Source organism: Mobula birostris, chromosome 2 (genome assembly GCF_030028105.1).
Source record: "Mobula birostris isolate sMobBir1 chromosome 2, sMobBir1.hap1, whole genome shotgun sequence".
Lineage (NCBI taxonomy): Eukaryota > Metazoa > Chordata > Chondrichthyes > Myliobatiformes > Myliobatidae > Mobula > Mobula birostris.
The window spans coordinates 5,121,729-5,144,453 of NC_092371.1; the positions used below are offsets into that span (position 1 = coordinate 5,121,729).

Sequence of the window (22,725 nt, forward strand, 5' to 3'; positions counted from 1 at the left end):
ATATATGTCTATTAAATAGTTAAGTTGAAGTAATTAGAGCAAGAAAAACAAATTAAAAAAGTGATGAGATCGTGTTCATGGATTCAATGTCCATTTAGGAATCGGATGGCAGAGGGGAAGAAGCTGTTCCTGAATCGCTGAGTGTGTGCCTTCAGGCTTCTGCATCTCCTACCTGATGGTACCAACGAGAAGAGGGCATTTCCTGGGTGGCGGGGGTCCCTACCGATGTACGCCACCTTCCTAAGGCACTGCTTCTTTAAGATGTCTTGGATACTACGGAGGCAACAACCCATGATGGAGCTAATTTTACACGTTTCTGCAACTTACTTCGATCCTGTGCAGTAACTCCCCCCCCCCCCAATACCCGATGGCGATGCAACCAGTCAGAATACTGTCTGCAGTGCATTTGTAGAAGTTTTTGAGGGTTTTAGGTGACAAACCAGATCTCCCCAAACTCCCAATGGAGTATAGCTGCTGTCTTGCCTTCTTTATAGTTGCATCGATATGTTGTGACCAGGTTAGATCCTCAAAGGTAATGACGCCCAGGAACTTGAAATTGCTCACTCTCTTCACTTCTGATCCCTCTGTGAGGATTGGAGCGTGTTCCCTTATCTTACCCTTTCTGAAGTCCACAATCAGCTCTTTGCTCTTGCTGATGTTGAGTGCCAGATTGTTGCCGAGCTGCCACTCAGCTAACTGGTACATCTCGCTCCTGTGTGCCCTCACATCACCATCTGAAATTCTGCCAACAACGGTTCCATCACTGGACAATTTATAGATGACATTTGAGCTGTGCCTAGCCACACAGTGAGCGTAGACAGGGTAGAGCAAGTGGGCTGAACACACACCCCTGTGACGTACCAGTGTTGGTTGTCCGAGGTGAAGATGTTCTTTCCAACCTGCACCCAGATTGTGGTTTGCCGAGGATCCATTTACAGGTTCAATAGCTTTTTGATCAGGACCGTAGGAATGATCGTGTTAAATACTGAGCTATAGTTGATAAACAGCATCCTGACACACTGTGGGTATTTGTGTTGTCCTGGTGATCCATTGAGATTGCATCTGCCGTTGACCTATTGTGGCAATGGGCAAACTGCAGTGGGTCCAGGTCCTTGCCAAGTTGAGGCAGGAGTTGATTCTAGCTATAACCAACCCCTCATAGAACTTCATCACTGTAGATGTGAGAGTCACTGGACGATAGCCATTAAGGAAGCTCACTGGCTCTTGGGCAACTGGTAAAACTGTTGCCCTTTTGAAGCAGGTGGGAATTTCCAACTGCAGCAGTGAGAGATTGGAAATGTCTTTGAACACTCCAGCCAGTTGGTTGGCACGGGTTTTCAGAGCCTTACCAGGCACTCCTGTCGCCTTGCAAGGGTTCACCCTCTTGAAAGACATCCTGACGTTGGCCTCTGAGAGGGAGGTCACAGGGTCACTAGGTGTTGTAGGAATCCTCATAGTTGTAGTTTATTCTCCCTTTCAAAGTGAGCATAAAATCTCTGAGCTCGTCTGGAAGCTTTCCTGTAAAAATTATGCAGAATTCATATACAGGTGTGTGTGTGTGTGTGTGTGTGTGTGTGTGTGTGTGTGTTTTCTTGAGAATGTTGCTTATCTGATGCTGATGAAGGGTACATCAACTCTTTACCCTCTCTATAGGTGCTAAATGACCTTGTGAGTTCTTCCAGAATTTTGTTTGTTATACAAGATTTGACGGATAGGGGTCCAATGCAGGGATGGCACAGAGCAGTTGGGCTGAAGGGCCTGATTCTGTGCTGCGTAACTCCAATTGACTATACTTACTTCTGCCTGGGCCTCGGAATTCCCTGCGGACACCCCTCCCTCCACTCAGACACGTGTTAGTGTGCCTCACGGTTACATTGTCACTGAGAATTCCAACAAACTTCCCCCGATGTACCATTGAATGTATGCTGACCCTTTGCATCACGGTTTGCTCCTGCATTTTGAATGTAAAAAGCTGCAGAGGGCAGTGGACTCAGCCCAATACATCTCAAGCACATCCCTCCCCACCATCGGTCGTACCTACAGAAGGCAAGACCCACGATCAAAAATCCCCACCATCCGGGCCAGGCCGTCTTCTCACAGCTCCCGTCGGGCAGGAGGTACAGAAGCCTGAAGTCCCACACCACCAGGTTCAGGAACAGCGATTTCCCTTCAACCGTTCGGTTCCTGAACCAACCGGCACAACCCCAATCACCACCTCACTAACACTGTGAGCACTTTGCGTTGCACTCTTTTGTTCTAATTGTCTTCTCTCTTGCAAAGATTATGCCTCTTTTAGGTATTTCCTGTGAATGTTGTGTCTCTGATGCTGTGTGCGCCTGTGATGCTGCTGCAAGTAAGTTTTTCTCTGAACCTGGATTTGTGCAAACGACAATAAATTCAACTTCCACTTAAAGGGACAGTGTCGTAATGTTTAAACATTGACCCCCCCCCCCCCGCCCCATTGGTCAGAAGATACAGAAGCCTGAAAGCACGTACCAACGTACCACCAGGTTCAAAGACGAGAACCAGTCTACAAAATATTTCTGACTGTATAGGAGGTTTTCGAAACAGCAAGGTGCAACTGTATAAACCAATCCCACCCCCCCACCGAACTGACCCCCCACAAGTAACAAGCTGTTTGGGCATGTTGGGGCGCCTCTGGACATAAGTGGTTTTGAAAGAGGCAAGACAATGATTACTTCTTCAACGTATGTGCTGAGGGACGCACTGGAGCTCGGTGCAGTCACCGTGAGGGCTTGGTGGGGAAGGACCATTCTTCCCCTACTGGAGAGGGAGGGGCTGAGTGGGGAGCATGAAGCCCCTCCATTACTGTAGTGTCGTTAACGTACCGCCCCGGAGTGCCACTCAAGAGGAAGCACATGAAACATTACTGTGGGTAAGCAACATCCATTGTCAACGGTCCCCACCACCCAGGCCATGCTCTTTTCTCACTGCTGCCATCAGCTAAAAGGTACAGGTGCCTCAGGACTCACAGCACCAGGTTCAAAACCAGTTACCACCCCTCAGCCATCAGGCTCTTGAACAAAAGTGGATAACTGCACTCACTTAAGGACTCTTATCGTGTTACTTATTGCTGTTTATTTAAATATCAGCATTTGCAGTTTGTTGTCCATCGGTCTTCTTTACAGTTCCTGTTCTATGAATTTGCTAAGTATACCTGCTGAACAAGGATCTCAGGGTTGGATGTGGTGACTTTACTTTGGGCAGTGCTGTTAATGTGTATGAACATAACGGACAATGTTTCCCATATTGCTCTATGTTCTGTATGTAAAGAATAAAAACCACTAATTCTTATAATTTTTATAAACAAAGTAAACTTTATTCATAACAAAAAAAATTATATCATATGTACTTATCTAACAACTGTACAAATCTCAGATAACAAAGGTTTGTCAGAGGTTGTAGAGACAGACAGTGAAAATTTCACACTTTGAATTGCTCAGAAATATCCTTACCTGACTGTATTTAAAGCTACAATAACTGGCCCTTGTTTTCAGTCACTCAGTGACTGAGACAAACTCTGCAGATGCGAATGAACCAATGTTGAGCATTTCCTTTTCCCTGGAAAAGTTATTGGGTGGAGGCGGGAAGAATACAGAGATGCTGCTGTGGTCAAAGGTCAGAGACCAGCCGCTTTGTTGAGCACATGAGCAAGGCTGAGGGGCTGAGCGGCCTTGGGGGCCAGAGCTCCCTACCAAACAGGCTCTCGTTTCAGGGAGTTCCACGACCACTTTCCTTTCGGCTTCCATCTTAGGCTGCGCTATCCACTGTGTGGTCAATTTCCGACGCCATGGGAAAGCTCCTAGTCCCTGTTGGCGATTTGGGGATGGGGAAAATGCTTCCCACCCACTTTATGGGCTTGGGCCCGACGTTGCCATGCAACTGTCTTTCCCACGGGTGAGGGAACACCCATCCAGCGTCCTGTGGCCCCCTGCACTCACTAAGAGAGGTGCATAGTTGCGGGGGGGGGTAGGTAGTTGAGTCCACAGAAGGGGCCTGAGGCACAAGAAGCACGACAAGCAAGGAGAGCTCGGAGGGTGGGGAGGTGGGGTGGGGTAAGGCCTCTCTGCCTCAGTCGGCCCAACGGCCCTGAGCAGAAGTCCACCCCACAGTCCAAATCCAGCCTCTTCCCTGCTACTCAGTCCAATGGAAGAGGCTTGCCTGTCTCTCGGGGCACTCGAGTGGGATCAGCTTCCGGGTCACTGTTGGATGTAGAAATAACCTGGGTTCATGACATTGAACTGAGAGGCCTCCTCTTGGCAGTCAACGTCCAAGGGCTGGGTGCTGGCCTCCCCTTGGAACGGAGTCTCGGCCGTGGCCTCCTGGCACTTGGGATCTTGCTGTGCCTGAGGCCCCTTTATCAGTTTGACTGTCAGGCTTTCCAGTAGAACCTCTGTTTGGCCTTTGACCTTGACCGTGGCCTGCCACTTCCTTCTGTATCTACGGATGATAAGGGGGAAGCGGTTATTCTTTCCAAAGGCGGTGGAGAGGTAGGGAAACAAAATGGCCAATCGGCCCCTCCCAGCCCTTCCGGCACCCCAATTGAATTGCGGCTGGAATAAGTCAGTTCACAGGTCCTAAAACGTTGACTGTTTATTCCCCTCAGTAGATGCTGCCTGACTTGGTAAATTCATCCAGCTTTTTGAAGGTGTGGCGGGAGGTGGGTGTGGGGTGTGGGAAAATACAAAAGCCCTGTAAGCACATCCCACCAGGCTCAAGGAGAGCTTCTATGCCACTGTTACGACCATTGAATGGACTCCTAGTTCAAGACGGACACTTGCCCTCACAATCCACCTTGTGACTCTTAGACATCTCTGCCCGCCTGTCCTGCACTTTCGCTGTAGCTGTTACACTTTACTCCGCGCTCTGTTCCTACTTGACCTTGCTCTACCTCGATGCACTGTGTAATGATCTGATCTGTGTGAACAATGCGCAAGACAAACTCTCCACTGTATCCCGGGACGTGTGACAATAACAATCCAATTCTCATTCCATTGACTTTCCAAGTTCCAGGCAGGTTTGTGCGGGATCTTTCCTTGCACTTAACCCTTGATGACACACTTGGAAGTTTTTTTTAAACAAAAAAACACTTTTCCTCAGAAGTGAACTCCCTCCCATCTCACAGAATTCGGGAGGGAGGGTGGCAAAGACCTCCCAGAACAATACTGCTGGTTAAGTGCAGGGAAAGATCCTGCACAAACTCCTGGCGTGGCCCAGCCGTGGCGGTTAGAGGAGGGTGCAGATATGAGGGACCTGGCAGCAGAAGATCTCAGCTGGAGGATGAGTTAATCATGGTTGGTCAACTCCACCCGCAGCTCTGTTCCCTCTCCATAACCCTTGAAGGCCATTAACTGTACGGAGTTCCCTATTCGGAAGCTACAATAGATCTATATTGAAGAGGGAGTTCAGGATGACTCCACAAAATCCCAAGTGCGAAACAGGGTTTGGACAGCTATTCCAGAATTGTGAAATATTTCAACTTTCATGGAACACATTGTGTTATGAATAAGAATAGAATTTTTCAAAAATAACAACATCCAGAGTCCTATATTCATTAGAGGGCAGCAGGGTGGGGTGGAGGGAAGAGCAGTTTTCCAACTTTGGGAAGGACCTGCTCTCCAATGGACTACAGCTCTTCTCATTCACTCCCACTGGGATCTTACCCCTTTCCATTCACTCCCACTGTCTACACTCCCAATGGACCTCACCCCTTCCCATTCACTCCCACCGTCCACACTCCCAATGAGTCCCCACCCCTTCCCATTCACTCCCACCACCCACACTCCCAATGGGTCCCCATCCCTTCCCATTCACTCCCACCGCCCAAACTCCCAATGGGACCCTGCCCCTTCCCATCCACTCCCACCGTCCACACTCCCAATGGACCCCATCCCTTCCCATCCACTCCCACCGTCCACACTCCCAATGGGACCCACCCCTTCCCATTCACTCCCACCGTCCACACTCCCAATGGGATCCCACCCCTTCCCATTCACTCCCACCGTCCACACTCCCAATGGGATCCCACCCCTTCCCATTCACTCCCACTGTCCACACTCCCAATGGGACCCCACCCCTCCCCATTCACTCCCACCGTCCACACTCCCAATGGGACCCCGCCCCCTCCCATTCACTCCCACCATCCACACTCCCAATGGGACCCCGCCCCCTCTCATTCACTCCCAATGGGATCCACCCCTTCCCATTCACTCCCACTGTCCACACTCCCAATGGGACCCCATCCCTTCCCATTCACTCCCACCGTCCACACTCCCAATGGGACCTACCCCTTCCCATTCAATCCCACCATCCACACTCCCAATGGGACCCCACCCCTTCCCATTCACTCCCACTGTCCACACTCCCAATGGGACCCCATCCCTTCCCATTCACTCCCACCGTCCACACTCCCAATGGGACCCACCCCTTCCCATTCACTCCCACCATCCACACTCCCAATGGGACCCCATCCCTTCCCATTCACTCCCACCGTCCACACTCCCAATGGGACCCACCCCTTCCCATTCACTCCCACCATCCACACTCCCAATGGGACCCCATCCCTTCCCATTCACTCCCACCGTCCACACTCCCAATGGGACCCACCCCTTCCCATTCACTCCCACCATCCATACTCCCAATGGGACCCCATCCCTTCCCATTCACTCCCACCGTCCACACTCCCAATGGGACCCCGCCCCTTCCCATTCACTCCCACCGTCCACACTCCCAATGGGACCCATCCCTTCCCATTCACTCCCACCGTCCACACTCCCAATGAGACCCCACCCCTTCCCATTCACTCCCACCGTCCACACTCCCAATGGGACCCATCCCTTCCCATTCACTGCTGTTGCACGGGAAGCTGGCGTGGTGTCACTCACCTGATGAGAATAACGGTGAATAGGATGCTCACAATAACCAGGCACAAGATCATGAGGCACAGCATGTAATCCGGGAAGGATTTCTGCTCTGGTTGATGGGACTCTTTTACGGAAACAGGAAGCAGCGCCATATTAGCCCCACGTTTGCTCTATGTGTCTGACACTGTCGAACCTCACCCCAACCAGAACCATAACAGTTACCTTAACCCCTCAGTGTCACCTAGACTTCACCTAGACCCTTGCCCTCCCATGGATCTCATTCCACTCAGCCCCCAGGAACACTCACATCACTGTCCCTCAAGCGACCCCAAACCCTACAAAGGCTCTTCTGCTCAATGAATTGAAAAAGAGTTTCAACCCCAAAAGGAGTCACACACACACACACACACACACACACACACACACGCAGTCATTCTCAAGACACACTCCGACAGATGAAAACAGACAGACACATATTTACCCACGGAGTGAGAGACTCAGAGTGCTCACACATAGACACTGGTGACCCGCTCTTTCCCCAAAATGCAAATGAAGTTTGCACCCCTTCTTCTTCCTCATTCATTGCTGCATCCCTTGTCCCTGTGGTCTCACCTTCCTCTACTCTCAACACCCTCCTCACTCACTCACGCCCCTCTCCCTCACTCCAGGATCTACTGCAGGTGACTGAGGGGATGCAGGTATGGGTAAGAACAAAGGGATGTATCTGTGTGACTGGGTCTCCTGTTAAAAACAACGGGGTAATGATCACACTGCCCACAAACCCAGACCTCGAACCTGATGTCAAACTTAACCCTAACCTTAGTCCAACACTGAGCCGAGTCCTAGTTCTCACCCAACCCCTAATGCTAAAGCCAACAATTCCCGAATTACCCTCCTGATTTGGATCTCAGGATTTCTGCAGCGGGGAGTGTCCTGTAGCAGGATATTTACCCGTTTAGGATGACTGGGGTCCAGAATCTCCCTCAGCTGCTGGGCCATGTTGCCCTGCCTTGGTGCGGTGCTGAGGTGTGACGCATGGTGCCCGAACGGGAATCTGTTGGCTATTCCATGGCAGTTTATGGGATCTTGCTGTGCACAGAACAGCAAGGGAGGCTGGGAGTGCGGTTGGTCAGAGAGGAAGGGTGATGCTGATGTAGTGGAATAGCTCAGGAGGACTGACCTTGGGCTCCCAATTACAGACCACCCAAACCATCCCCCATGAGGGGGTTGTGGGATCACCCAGTCTCAACTTCCACCCCCAGTCCCTCACCTTGCCCTCTCATTCCCCTCCTTTCTCATCACCCCCCTCCCTCTCACTCCCCTCTCCTTCATCACCCCAATCTCTCACTACCTTCCGCCATTCCCCTCCCTTCACCCTTATTATCCTCCCCCCATTCTCTCCTTCTCCCTCACCTCCTTCACTCATCACTCCAATCCCTTACCACTTTCCCCCTCATTCCCCTCCCTTCTCTCTCACCTCCTACCCCCTCATCATCCCAATCCCTCTCTCCTTTTCCATCATTCCCTACTTTTCTCCCTCATTTTAATCTCTTTACTCTTTCTCCCTTATCACTCCATCCCTTGTCCCTACTGCCTCACTTCTCTTCCCTCTCCTCAACGCTGTCCTCACTCATGACCCTCCCCAATCATTTCCCCCTTTCTCAATACCCTCTCACACAAAACATTCACTCCCCTCCTCTCACTCATCCACTTCTCTCACTCTGTCTCCTCAACCCATCTTTCTCACTCCACACCCCCATTAACCCACTTTCCCTCCTCCCTCCTCCCCTTCTGCCCATTCCCTTCTCTCCTCTCCCACTCCTCCTTCTCAAAGATCACTCCCCCGGAATTACTCAGCTTGCGCTTACCTTGAATGTTTTTCTCCTCGAAAGCGCATTCCTCGCACTCAATGTCTGTGGATGGGTAACCCTGTGTAGGAAGGGAGGCATTAGAAAATACCTCAGGGTGAACGTTGACACAGCTCTAGCCCCAAGTGACCCCAAGGGAGAGAAGCTCGGAAACTGCACAGGACCAGGCTGACCTGCTCACTGAGTGAGGGCCCCTCTTACAGAGCCAGTGAGGGGGTTACGGAGAAAGGGAGGGGTGGAGAGGCTTGGGGGGGTTGTGTAACCAGAGGGAAGGGACTACACTGAGGGCTGTAGGGGCCATAAGGGGTTATAGGAACAGGGAGGTGTGTAGGGGACTCAGGGGTTATAGGGACTGGGAGGTGTGTAGGGGCCAGAGGGGGTTATAGGGACGGGGAGGTGAGTAGGGGCCAGAGGGGATTATAGGGACGGGGAGGTGTGTAGGGGCCAGAGGGGGTTATAGGAACAGGGAGGTGTGTAGGGGACACAGGGGTTATAGGGACGGGGAGGTGTGTGTAAGGGCCAGAGGGGGTTATAGGGACAAGGAGGGGTTTAGAGGCCATTGGGGGGTTAAATGATCATTGTTCCAATTAACATCTTCATTGTTCTTTGGGTAGACCATTTAAATAATCATGATTCGGGATGTGCAGTTGAGTTTTGAGATTTGCGGTTGCATGGTTTTACTATATAAAGGAGTATTTCAAGTTCCGGCATTGTCCTATCTCCTGGCTTCAGTTTCATCAGTAGTTCTAGGTGAGCGAACACAACCAAAACCCAATGAGGTCGATACTGACATTCATCCAATGAGGTGCCGTACGATACTGACATTCACCCAATGAGGTGCTGTACGATACTGACATTCACCCAATGAGGTGCCGTACGATACTGACATTCACCCAATGAGGTGCCGTACGAGACTGACATTCACCCAATGAGGTGCGCACGATACTGACATTCACCCAATGAGGTGCCGCAGGAGACTGACATTCACCCAATGAGGTGCCGTACGAGACTGACATTCACCCAATGAGGTGCCGTACGATACTGACATTCATCCAATGAGGTGCCGTACGAGACTGACATTCACCCAATGAGGTGCCGCACGAGACTGACATTCACCCAATGAGGTGCCGTACGAGACTGACATTCACCCAATGAGGTGCCGTACGATACTGACATTCACCCAATGAGGTGCCGTACGAGACTGACATTCACCCAATGAGGTGCTGTACAATACTGATATTCACACAATGCTGATTCAGGAGTTGTGTTTGAATCATGATTTAAGCATTACAAAGACATATTCTGGGTTGAGTTGCCAGTAAAAATAACTTGTGGACGACACGCACACTTTATTCTGAAAATTGTGTACGGCTGAACAAGAGTGTTACTTCAACCTGACTCTGCCTAATAATCTGCATAAACTATCATTTGATGAAATTGTCCAACAGTTGCCAAGCATTTTTGGAGAGCAGTCATCTCTCTTCAGTGTTCACTACCAATGCCTAAAACTCATTAGACATGACGCTGAAGACTTCATCACATACGCTGGTATCGTCAGTCGTGAACGTGAAAAGTTCAAGCTGGGTAACATGACTGAATCACAGTTCAAATGTCTGATTTTATTTGCAGATGAGCATTTAGCAACGCAGATTTTCTCAAACAGCTCCTGGCCAGACTGGAGCAAGACCCTGATTTGACTCTACAATCTGTCACTCAAGAACTTCAGCATTTGATTAGCTCGAATTACGATACCAACCTGGTCGAACAGAACCCTGTCAAAGCCGTTTTCAATGGTCCAGACATCATCACTCCAAGCAGCCAAACTCAGCTTGTTGAAGCTGCGTTACACAAGAACCACATTTGCAGCAAATGCCAACACCGTGGTCAGAAAAGAAGGCTTTTGTCATCCTTCACTGTCTCCTAGACCAGTGAAACAAGGACAGGGAGTTTCAAAACCCATTTAAATCTATTAGGAATTTAATGGTCATGTTCAAAGTTGATTTCACCATCAAGAGACAGTAGGTCAACATATTTGACCAAGTTACAACCTGATATGGAGTCAGACATCACCATTATCTCCAAACTCATGTGCTGGGCACTTGGAACCACACTAGTCAAATCAACTCATCACTCGGCCTGTAGTGCAGAGGGAGGAAGCCCCCAGCTGACTGGTGAACTGCAGTGCACGGTGAAGCTGAATGGTGCGTGTTTCCTCACAAACCAGCCAAATCTGAATGTCCTTGGCATTGAATGGACGGACAGGCCCGACCCCTGGATCTGTAAGGAGGCATTGGGCATTCAAATTACGTCAGTCGATGCCATCCCACCGTTGGTGCTTGAGACCGTTCAACGAGAGCTGCAGCAGCACTGCGCAGCAATCTTTCAAAGTTTAGGTTGCTGCACCAACCTGCAAGCAGAGCTCCATCTCCGCCCGTCCTATCCTTCAGGACAGGTACCGTACACAGCCTCACCAAACGTGGAGCAAGATCTAGATTGTCTGCAACAAGCTGGTGATCAAAGCTATCAGGCTACTCGTGTTGGGCAGTCATTATCAAGAAAGCCTAAGGTGTGGCAAGGTTGTGTGTAGATTTCTCATCTGGTCTCAGCGTGGCCCTGGAGACACACCAGCACCCATTACGTACAGGCACTGGTGACTCTCTTTGCAAAATTCAACAGTGGATTTGGCTGAAGCCTATCTCCAGATCAAGGTGGCAGAAAATTCACAGGAGCTTCCCACCATTACGACTCAAAAGGGGTTGTTTTCCTTCCTCCGTCTCTTTTTCAGTGTAAAGGCAGCTGCTTCAATTTCCAATGGCTTATGGACACCATGCTGAGAGGTATTGACAGGGTTGCTGCTTACTATTGTGATGGGCACGCATCAGGCAGAACCATGCCAACAACTGGACCACCTTTTCAACAAACTACAAGAATTAGGATTGTGACTTCAGGCAGACAAATATCGTCCTGATGTCTTCAATTAAGTATCTGATCTCAAAATCATCACTGCTATCTTAAAGATGACAGCAGTTTAGGATCATTTTGGGCATGTTCAGTCATCTTTCAGCCTTCCTCCCAGTGAAGCACCGGCTGAGAGAATCACCCAATGCCCTGCTACATGGAAACAGTCCAGACAAGGTCCAAAGGCTTTTGATCAGGTGAAGAATACGTTGTCGTCCGATCTTCTCGCAATGCATTTCAAACCAGAGTTACCAGTTGTCACCTCAATGGATGCGTCAGACTACGGGAGGGGTGTCAGGGCTGGGAGGGAGGGGGAGGTTTAACAGAGATAGGGAAATGTGTAGGGCTGGAGGGAGTTATGGAGGGGTGTAGGGGCTGGAAGGTCACAGAGATGGGGAGTGGTGTAGGAGATGGAGGAGATTATAGAGACAGGAGGGAGGTCGAGGCGGAGAGCAGGGAAAGGGTACAGAGACGTGGAGGGGTGAAGGTACCAGAGGGGTTACAGAGATGGGGTGCTCACAGTGACAGAGAGGGGCGTAGGGGCTAGAGAGGGTTACATTGACAGGTGTAGGGGTCAGAAACACTTCTCCAGAAGAGGTCCGTTTTGGTCTTAGGAATCACAAGATCTACAAAGCCGACGGTGGGAGAGGAGCTGACTGTGGACCCTACCTCAGTGTCCTCCTGTGGCACTATGTTCCTCCGGGGATCTATTGGGAAAAAAAATCACAAATCAGAAACCATTCTCCAACCTCCATCCACTCCTCGCCGCTGTCCCTTGTTCTCTGCCCCTCTCTCGCTCCCTCACCCAAATTACTGACCTTCAATCTGTCCCTCCCTTCTTCTCCCTTCCGTCTCTGTCCTCTCATCTTTCGCCGTTCACTCTCTCTCCCTGCAAGTCCTTTCTTCACTCCCTCCCTCCTCTTTCCTACTCCTTCCCCTTCCCCTGCGTCCTCTCTCCCTCCTCCTTCCAACCCTCTCTACCTCCTATCCATCCCCTCTTCCTCCCTCAACTTCTGTCTACTTCATTGGTCCCTTTCCCTCCATCCCCTCCCTTCCTCCTAACCCCCCGTTGTGTGATTAGCTCAAACCTCTAGGGCAAGTGAGATCACACAGTGCTCCTGGATGTTGGGGCAGGTTGACTGGTTCCTCGATCCCCCTATTTTCCCCCTCCTGTTCCTTTCTACAAACCCTAAAATCACAGCCATGGGAAACCTCGCGTACCTTCAGCAACTCCTCCCTCCTAATCCCCACTGCCCTCGAGCTCTGGCTGACAGAAACTCACCCGGTTCGGACGTGAGCAAGCAGGGGAGAGGTGTAGGTGGGAGGAAGGCGCGGTGGGGGGAGGAGGGTGCGGGGGGGTGGAAGCTGTGGGGGGGGGGAGGAAGGTGCCGTGGGGGGAGGGTGCGATGCGGGGGGGGAGGGTATATGTGGGGGATAAGGAAAGGGGAGTGGGGAGTAGGGAGAGGGGAGGGTGTGTGTTGGGGAGAGGAGGGAGGGGCACGAGGAAAGACTGGAGGTTGGGAAACTGTGGAAGGAGAGGTAGAGCAGGAGTGAGAAGATGGAATGAGGGTAAAAGGATCTAGACAGGAGTGTGGGAGGGAGAGTGTGGAGAGACAGAGCGAGAAGGGAGAGAGAACGAAGAGAATGGGGAAAGGGGCAGAGGGAGAGCGGGCAGTGGGTGGAGAGAGAGGGGAGAGGCAGTGTGTGCAGGGGAGATCCGGTGAGGAAGGAGGTCGAGCTCCCAGCTTGCCTTACCTGCCCAGGGAACGCCGAATGCCTCGGGGCTCCACTCACTCCAGGAGCCGTGGTTAAACTCCTCCTTGGCCCGGACTTGTACGGTGTAGTTCCTGTCGGGTAGAGCGTCCGCGATCAGGAAGTTGGTGTCCTTAACGATGGCCTGGGGGGAGGGAGAGGGAGGATTCAGCGATACACACCCCCGTCTGGTCCCTGCGTTCTCTGTCTTGCATCTGTACCGTGGTCAGTGCTGTGCAGCGGGGATTTGGGAGTTCTAGTCCTGGAACCGTTGTCAGCAGAATGGGAAGAGATGACAGGAATGAATGGGGGGGTGGGGTGGGGGGGAATGAGGCTAAAGAGGGGAACACAGTTGAATTGACAATAAACTGGACTGGTCAAAGAACACTGAGGCTGTCTACAAGAAGGGTCAGAGCCGTCTCTATTTCCTGAGAAGACTGAGGTCCTTTAACAACTGTCGGACGATGCTGAGGATGTTCTACGAGTCTGTGGTGGCCAGTGTGATCATGTTTGCAGTTGTGTGCTGGGGCAGCAGACTGAGGGTAGCAGACACCAACAGAATCAACAAACTCATTCGTAAGGCCAGTGATGTTGTGGGGATGGAACTGGACTCTCTGACGGTGGTGTCTGAAAAGAGGATGCTGTCCAAGTCGCATGCCATCTTGGACAATGTCTCCCATCCACTACATAATGTACAGGGTGGGCACAGGAGTACATTCAGCCAGAGACTCATTCCACCGAGATGCAACACAGAGCGTCATAGGAAGTCATTCCTGCCTGTGGCCATCAAACTTTACAACTCCTCCCTTGGAGGGTCAGACACCCTGAGTCAATAGGCTGGTCCTGGACTTATTTCCTGGCATAATTTACATATTACTATTTAATTATTTATGGTTTTATTACTATTTATTATCTATGGAGCAACTGTAACGAAAACCAATTTCCCCTGGGATCAATAAAGTATGACTATGACTATACAGAAGAGTACAACACAGGGAACGGGCCTTCAGCCCACCACGGTAAACCTGCCTTGCCGCAGACGGCTCTGGACACCAAGTCACTGGGTATATTTAAAGCAGAGGCTGGTAGGTACTCGATCGGTCGGGGTGTCAAAAGGTTACGGGGAGAAGGTAGAATGGTGTTGAGAGGAATGATAAATCAGTCATGATGGAATGACAGAGCAGACTTGATGGGCCGAATGGCCTAATTCTGCTCCTGTGCCTTCTGTCTGCGCTGAACATAATGCCGAATTAAACTAAATCTCTTCTGCTTACATGATGTCTAGATCCCTCCATTCTCATGTTATGTGCCTGTCTACGGGCTTCTTACACACCTCCATCATATCTGCCTCCGTCACCACCCCTGGGAGCGTATCCAGACACTCACCACTCTCTGCGTAAAAAATCTGCCCCGCGCATCTTCACTTAAACTTTCCCCTCTCACCTTTTGACACTTCCACCCTCCATTGAAGATTCTACTATCCATTATACCGAAGTCTCTCAAAAGGTTAAAAACTTCTAAATGGCTGTGGGGGTTGTTCCGTGTTGAGGTGAGTGAAGTTATCCACACAGTTTCAGGAGCCTGATGGTTGAGGGGTAATAACTGTTCCTGAACCTGGTGGCGTGGGTCCTGAGGCTCCTGTACCACCTTCCCGATGGAATCAGTTCAGAGTTGAGGTTATCCTCACTGGTTCAGGAGCCTGATGGTTGAGGGGTAATAACTGTTCCTGAACTTGGTGGCGTGGGTCCTGAGGCTCCTGGACCTCCTTCCTGATGGCAGCAGCTAAAAGCGTTCATTGGTCTGGGTGGTGGGGGTCTTTGAACGCAAATGCTGCTTTCCTGTGGCAGTGCTCCTTATAGCTGTGTTCACTGATGGGGAGGGTGTTGCCTGTGATGGACTGGGCTGCGTCCGCCGCTTTCTGCAGCCTTTTCCATCCCTGGGCATCGGCGTTTCCATACCAGACCCTGATGAAACCAGACAGGGTGGTGAAGGCGGCACTTGGCACAACGGTACCAAGAACCGGAGTTGGGATGTGGTGTTACAGTTGTACACGACGTTGGTGAGGCCACATTTTGTTTCATTTATTTACTTAGATACAGCGCGGAGCTGGCCCTTCGAGTTGTGCTGCCTCAGCAACTTCACAACCCCGAATAACCCCAACCTAATCACGGGACAATTAAGCCCCCAATACGTCTTTTGACTGTCGGAAGAAATTAGAGCTCCCGGGGAAAGCCCGTGGGGAGACCCCTTACAGCATGGCGCCGAATTGAACTCTGAAATCTGGATCACCCTGAGCTGTAATACTGGCAGAGTTACAAAATACACGTGGACTAAGATGTTAACTGTCCTGTGCTATCACCAGTGGGATCATCAGTTGATCTGACACCTGTCTTCAGGAGTTTCGGCCCGCTTATGATCAAGTCTCCCTCGAGGTGGTGGGCGCGCTAACAGCTATGCTACTGTGGCACCAAAATTCCCTGTTGGAGGGTGAACAATCCAATGTGTTGGAGCCAAGTACCTGTTCTCTGTCTGCTTGTGAACACGTTAACTATGTTATTATGGTAAATAGTCACATGAATGAAAGTGTGGTGAAAGTGAAGGGAAGTAAGTTACCTATTCTTGCTTATCCGCATCAGGGACTGGCGGAAGCCATATCTTTTGCAGGCCGCTGAAATAACGCTTAATATCGCTGAATCGTGCCTAGCTGACACTTAAGTACACTTACGTTTCATTGCTTTTGTTACTAAAGGATCGAATAAAGGATTCGACTTGTGGAGCAATCTTTCTGACGGTGGTGTCTGAAAAGAGGATGCTGTCCAAGTTGCATGCCATCTTGGACAATGTCTCCCATCCACTACATAATGTACTGGGTGGGCACAGGAGTACATTCAGCCAGAGACTCATTCCACCGAGATGCAACACAGAGCGTCATAGGAAGTCATTCCTGCCTGTGGCCATCAAACTTTACAACTCCTCCCTTGGAGGGTCAGACACCCTGAGCCAATAGGCTGGTCCTGGACTTATTTCCTGGCATAATTTACATATTACTATTTAACTATTTATGGTTTTATTACTATTTATTATTTATGGTGCAACTGTAACGAAAACCAATTTGCCCCGGGATCAATGAAGTATGACTGTGACTTAGAGCTGGGGGCGCGTCATGCAAGTGTAACAACAGGCTAGCGGCGTTTGTTTTGATTTGGTATTGCCGCTACACAATGATAGGAACAGCTGACGTCGAAGGATCAGGAAGTGGTGCTGCTACGAACACTTGTCCGACACTAGCCAGTTATCCCTGTGGTAACTTTTCTGACACCTCCTGCTCAAACCCCAAATCCGACCAGAAGCGAGAGGCCCTCAGGGCTCACCTTCCCGCCTCACCAGGCAGCTTTCTGGTTAGGGCATGGCTTGCATCAAAAAACAACATTTAACAATTCTAAAGAATTACATAAAAATATGTTAGAGGTTAATGTACAGATATGGAATAAAATGTCCAAAAATATATAAATACCAGCAACACACATCAAAGTTGCTGGTGAATGCAGCAGGCCAGGCAGCATCTCTAGGAAGAGGTGCAGTCGACGTTTCAGGCTGAGACCCTTCGTCAGGACTAACTGAAGGAAGAGTGAGTAAGAGATTTGAAAGTTGGAGGGGGAGGGGGAGATCAAAATGATAGGAGAAGACAGGAGGGGGAGGGATGGAGCCAAGAGCTGGACAGGTGATCGGCAAAAGGGATACGAGAGGATCATGGGACAGGAGGTCCGGGAAGAAAGACAAGGGGGGGGGGAAACCCAGAGGATGGACAAGGGGTATAGTGAGAGGGATAGAGGGAGAAAAAGGAGAGAAAGAAAGAATGTGTGTATATAAATAAATAACAGATGGGGTACGAGAGGGAGGTGGGGCCTAGCGGAAGTTAGAGAAGTCGATGTTCATGCCATCAGGTTGGAGGCTACCCAGACGGAATATAAGATGTTGTTCCTCCAACCTGAGTGTGGCTTCATCTTTACAGTTGAGGAGGCCGTGGATAGACATATCAGAATGGGAATGGGACGTGGAATTAAAATGTGTGGCCACTGGGAGATCCTGCTTTCTCTGGCGGACAGAGCATAGGTGTTCAGCGAAACGATCTCCCAGTCTGCGTCGGGTCTCGCCAATATATAGAAGGCCACATCGGCCAGCATGCATGTCCGATATAAACAGCAGTACAAGAAGTGGTTTAAATTGCCTATGGTACAGTGACGGGGTTAATAGATAGAGAAGGGTAAGGCGGGAAGAGCTAACTAGAACAGTTGATCAGATTAATTGCCTGGATGGAATGGCTTTTTGTTTCAATATCCCTGCAGCACTTTCCCGGAGGGAGCTTTTGGAAGAGGCGGTTTGCAGGGTGGGTAGTGTCCGCATTGATTCTTCCTGCCTGTCTGGACACACACAATTCCTACAGTGATGGTGGACTGCAGCTAGTGACCTTTCCTGCTGAGCTGACAGTTCGCTGTGGTTTTTGTGCTTTGTGAGAGGATGCTGCACCGAACCAGACAGTGATTCTAAACATAACAGATGATGGCCGAGTGCTGGATAGATGGGTTAGCAGGGATGCGATGGGCTGAAGGGCCCACATCAGTGCCGCCACTGGGGCCTGTTCTCACCGATCTGAAGAAGAGCTCGTCTTTGACACCGTAGGAAACTTCGAACTGCAGGGCATAGAACCCCTGCTGCCAGGTACGAGGGTAGGTCCACGTGACGTTGAGCTTGTGCACGGCCTTTCGCACCGATCTCACTCTGACCATCTCCGGGGGGTCCGATCTCACTGTGGGGGGAGAGCACAGGAGCCCAGATATCACTGCCGCCCGTGGTCGGGAGCTCCAAGATGCAGCGTCGTACGGAGTCGGGTTGTGGTGTTGGTTCGTGAGGATGGCGGGGGGAGTGATGGGGTGACGGACAGGGGAGGGCGAGGCCAAGGGAAAGGGCTGTGGTGGGGAGGGGTTGAGAGGAGGGGCATGTGGAGGGGTCCTAGCGTGAGGGGAATTGAGGGGTATGAGGGAGGTGGTTAAGTTGAATGAGGTGTCGATGGAGGGAACAGTGAGGGCGGGGGACTAAGCTCCTCACTTCACTGCCTGGACTGTGCGGTGCCCTCGAGCACAGAGGGAGGTGGGTGCTTCGCTGCCTGCCCCACCGGATGTGGCTCTGGAATGGGATGGTCCCACCCAGCCAGGTTTGCCCGACAGAACATGACATGGATGTACTTTCCCTAGCCCTTGTTTTCTGGGTGTGGGAGAAGCAGAAGAGAAGACGGGAAGGGACGTGGGGGGGGGGATGAGAGAGTGGAGAGGTTGGGGGGTGGGAAAGGGAGGGGTTAGCTGGGAGGTAAAAGCGGGAGAGGGTAAGGGGAACTGGGGACAAGCAGTGAAGGGGTAGGAGAGGGAAGGGATGAAAAGGGGAAGAAAGAGGGACAAAATTGAGCGGGGGGGTTGAGAGTGGCAGAGGGCAAAGTGGAGTGAGAGGTAAGGGCAGGGACGGAGGAGGGAGGAGAGAAGGAGAACAGAGGGTAGGGAAGTGAGGAGGGAGGGGAAGGAGGTAGGGTGAGAGGAAGTGTAGGGGGGGTGTGAGGGTTGTAGTGGGAGGGTAGGGAAGGTGGTGGGTGAGTGTGAGGGATGGGAAGGGTGGGGAAGGGTGAGAGAAGTGTAGGGGAGGGGTGTAAGGGTTGTAGTGGGAGGGGTAGGGAGTGTGAGGGATGGGAAAGGTGAATGGGGTGGAGGGAGAGTTTGAGAGGGGTGAGCGGTAGGGGAGTGATATAGGATGGCGAGGGGAGTTTGGGTTGCTCACACAGGCTGTCGAAGCTGAACATCTTCTCTTTGCTGTAGGCACAGCCGAAGCCATTGGAGACGGCCAGTCTAATGTAATGGTGCTCGTACTCGCCCTCCTTGTGGGGGACTGTGCATACGCAGACCCGCGGGCCTGTGTAGAACTTGCAGAGCTTCAGGGTGGCATTCTTCAGGAAGCTGAAAGGCAAACGCAGCCCGTGACCTTAAATACTCCCTGAACTCAAATAGCCCAAACCCCGACTTGTAACCTCACATACACCTTGATCTCCAACTACCTACCCCCACTAACAGCAGTAAAATACCCCCACCCTGAGGACCTATAGCTACCCCCCGAAGCAACAAGCAGCCACTCCTTTCCACGACATCCACACCCTCTCCCTCGCCCATCCACCCCCCTGTGTCTGTAACCATTCAGTGTTACAGGAAGGGCTGTGTCAGTGTGCTGCTATTACAGTGCAGGGGTGCGGGGGCGTGTCAGTGGGACAGAGAGGGGCACAGGTACGTCGGTATGTCCATGTTACAGTGAGGGACGTGGGGTGTGTCAGTGTAGCAGTGAGGGGCGCGTCGGGGTGTTGGTGTTACAGTCTGGGGTGCCGGGTGTGTGGAGTTACAGAGAGCCATGCAGGACGTGTCAGTGCACCAGTGAGGGGCACATCGATGTTACAGTTAGGGGTGCAGGGTGTGTCAGTGTTACAAAGATGGACGCATCGGAGTTTAGAGTAGCTGTGCGTCAGTGTTAGAGAAAACTGCGCAGGGTGGCAGCGTATCAGTGGAGGGTGCTGTGTGTGGTGAGTGGAGGGTGCTGTGTGTGGTGAATGCAGGGTGCTGTGTGTGGTCAGTGGAGGGTGCTGTGTGTGGTGTTACAGTGGAGGGTGCTGTGTGTGGTCAGTGGAGGGTGCTGTGTGGTGTTACAGTGGAGGGTGCTGTGTGTGGTGTTACAGTGGAGGGTGCTGTGTGTGGTCAGTGGAGGGTGCTGTGTGTGGTGTTACAGTGGAGGGCGCTGTGTGTGGTCAGTGGAGGGTGCTGTGTGTGGTGTTACAGTGGAGGGTGCTGTGTGTGGTCAGTGGAGGGTGCTGTGTGTGGTCAGTGGAGGGTGCTGTGTGTGGTGTTACAGTGGAGGGTGCTGTGTGTGGTCAGTGGAGGGTGCTGTGTGTGGTGTTACAGTGGAGGGTGCTGTGTGTGGTGTTACAGTGGAGGGTGCTGTGTGTGGTCAGTGGAGGGTGCTGTGTGTGGTGTTACAGTGGAGGGTGCTGTGTGCGGTCAGTGGAGGGTGCTGTGTGTGGTCAGTGGAGGGTGCTGTGTGTGGTGTTACAGTGGAGGGTGCTGTGTGTGGTGTTACAGTGGAGGGTGCTGTGTGTGGTCAGTGGAGGGTGCTGTGTGTGGTGTTACAGTGGAGGGTGCTGTGTTGGTCAGTGGAGGGTGCTGTGTGTGGTCAGTGGAGGGTGCTGTGTTGGTCAGTGGAGGGTGCTGTGTGTGTTACAGTGGAGGGTGCTGTGTGTGGTCAGTGGAGGGTGCTGTGTGCGGTCAGTGCAGGGTGCTGTGTGTGGTCAGTGGAGGGTGCTGTGTGTGGTGTTACAGTGGAGGGTGCTGTGTTGGTCAGTGGAGGGTGCTGTGTGTGGTCAGTGGAGGGTGCTGTGTTGGTCAGTGGAGGGTGCTGTGTGTGTTACAGTGGAGGGTGCTGTGTGTGGTCAGTGGAGGGTGCTGTGTGCGGTCAGTGGAGGGTGCTGTGTGCGGTCAGTGCAGGGTGCTGTGTGTGGTCAGTGCAGGGTGCTGTGTGTGGTCAGTGGAGGGTGCTGTGTTGGTCAGTGGAGGGTGCTGTGTGTGTTACAGTGGAGGGTGCTGTGTGTGGTCAGTGGAGGGTGCTGTGTGCGGTCAGTGGAGGGTGCTGTGTGCGGTCAGTGCAGGGTGCTGTGTGTGGTCAGTGCAGGGTGCTGTGTGTGGTCAGTGGAGGGTGCTGTGTTGGTCAGTGGAGGGTGCTGTGTGTGTTACAGTGGAGGGTGCTGTGTGTGGTCAGTGGAGGGTGCTGTGTGTGGTCAGTGCAGGGTGCTGTGTGTGGTCAGTGCAGGGTGCTGTGTGTGGTCAGTGGAGGGTGCTGTGTTGGTCAGTGCAGGGTGCTGTGTGTGGTCAGTGCAGGGTGCTGTGTGTGGTGTTACAGTGGAGGGTGCTGTGTGCGGTCAGTGCAGGGTGCTGTGTGTGGTCAGTGGAGGGTGCTGTGTTGGTCAGTGGAGGGTGCTGTGTGTGGTGTCACAGTGAGGGGTGCGTCGGTCCACACTTGTACTACCATCAACATCCTCCATCCCTCTAACCCGTCTAAACCCCTCCTTCAACTCTCCCAGATCTCCATGCTCCACTCTTCCTGACCTGCCCCAGTGCCTTACACCAGCCTTGGATCCCAGTCGCCCACTGCCCCCCACCCTGCCTTTTACACCCTCTCCCAGGAATGTACCTGGTCCTGTAGAGCACATTGCACTTGGTTAAACTCTTTAGTTCCATGGACTGCCACTCGCATCGAATTGGAGTCATGTACGACTTCAACAAGCAAAGGATGGTCGGTGTCTTCGGCGGCTCTAGATCCAAAGAGGCCGATTTAATCACTAGCTCTTTGCAGTCCCATTGCTTTTCCATCATCAGGCCATCCCATGCTATGGCAATGATTTTTTCCCTGCATCTCCAAGTGTAAAGAGAATACCCTTTTAATGGCAGCGTTGATGTACAGGGGCATCTTGGAATCCAAGTTCCAGTTCTCTGAAAGTGGCTGCTCAGCTTGATAGATGGGTAAAGAAGGCATGTGATACCCTTGTATTCAGTAGTCGAAAACTGAGCTCAAGAGTTGGGAAATTACGTTGTAGCTTTATAAAACTCTGGCCAGGCCGCATCTGGGGTACTGCGTTTTTTTTCAAGGTCTCCCCGTTACAGGAAGGGCGTGGAGGCGTGGGAGGACGCAGAAAGCGTTCGTCAGGATACTGCCTGGATTCGAGGGCATAAGGAAAGGTTGTTTTCTCCAGAGCAGCAGAGGCTGTGTGGAGACTGGATAGAGGTTTAAAAATGATCAGAGACATGGGCAGCCGGTGGTTTTCTCCCAGGGCTGGAATACCCAGAGAGCTTGCATTTAAGGAGAGAGGGGGTACGTTTAAAGATGCGAGGGGAAAATGTTTGTTTACGCGGGGTAGTGAGTACCTGGATTGCACTGTCTGGGATGGTGGTAGTGGCAGGTATGATAATGACGTTGAAGCGGCTCTCAGTTAGGCACATGGGTGGGCAGCGAACTGAGAGATTATGGACCATGTGCGGGCAAAAGGGATGAGGTTAGTTCAGCGTTTAGTTACACATATTTAGAGATACAACATGATAACAAGCCCTTCCATCCCGCGAGACGGCGCCATCCAGTTACACGCACGTGACCAATTAACCTGCTAACCTGCAAGTCTTCAGGATGTGGGA

The 22,725-nt window shown here is 51.6% G+C and overlaps 1 protein-coding gene across 3 annotated transcripts in view; it reads right to left on the reverse strand.

Moving 5' to 3' along the window:
• Positions 1-3,342: 3,342 nt before the first annotated feature.
• Positions 3,343-22,725, reverse strand: part of LOC140211569 (interleukin-6 receptor subunit alpha-like) — a 58,384-nt gene continuing 39,001 nt past the window's right edge. The window contains exons 3-10 of one of the 3 annotated variants that reach the window (XM_072281414.1): positions 21,731-21,851; positions 19,286-19,461; positions 18,109-18,269; positions 13,466-13,607; positions 12,380-12,417; positions 8,753-8,813; positions 6,906-7,008; positions 3,343-4,461 (exon numbers count right to left, since the gene is read on the reverse strand). In XM_072281414.1, coding sequence (XP_072137515.1) covers positions 4,221-4,461; positions 6,906-7,008; positions 8,753-8,813; positions 12,380-12,417; positions 13,466-13,607; positions 18,109-18,269; positions 19,286-19,461; positions 21,731-21,851 — 1,043 coding nt within the window. In that variant the 3' untranslated portion in view covers positions 3,343-4,220. Of the gene's footprint in view, positions 4,462-6,901; positions 7,009-8,752; positions 8,814-12,379; positions 12,418-13,465; positions 13,608-18,108; positions 18,270-19,285; positions 19,462-21,730; positions 21,852-22,725 lie in introns of those variants that run through there. The other 2 variants (XM_072281434.1, XM_072281423.1) reach the window with 2 other exon arrangements.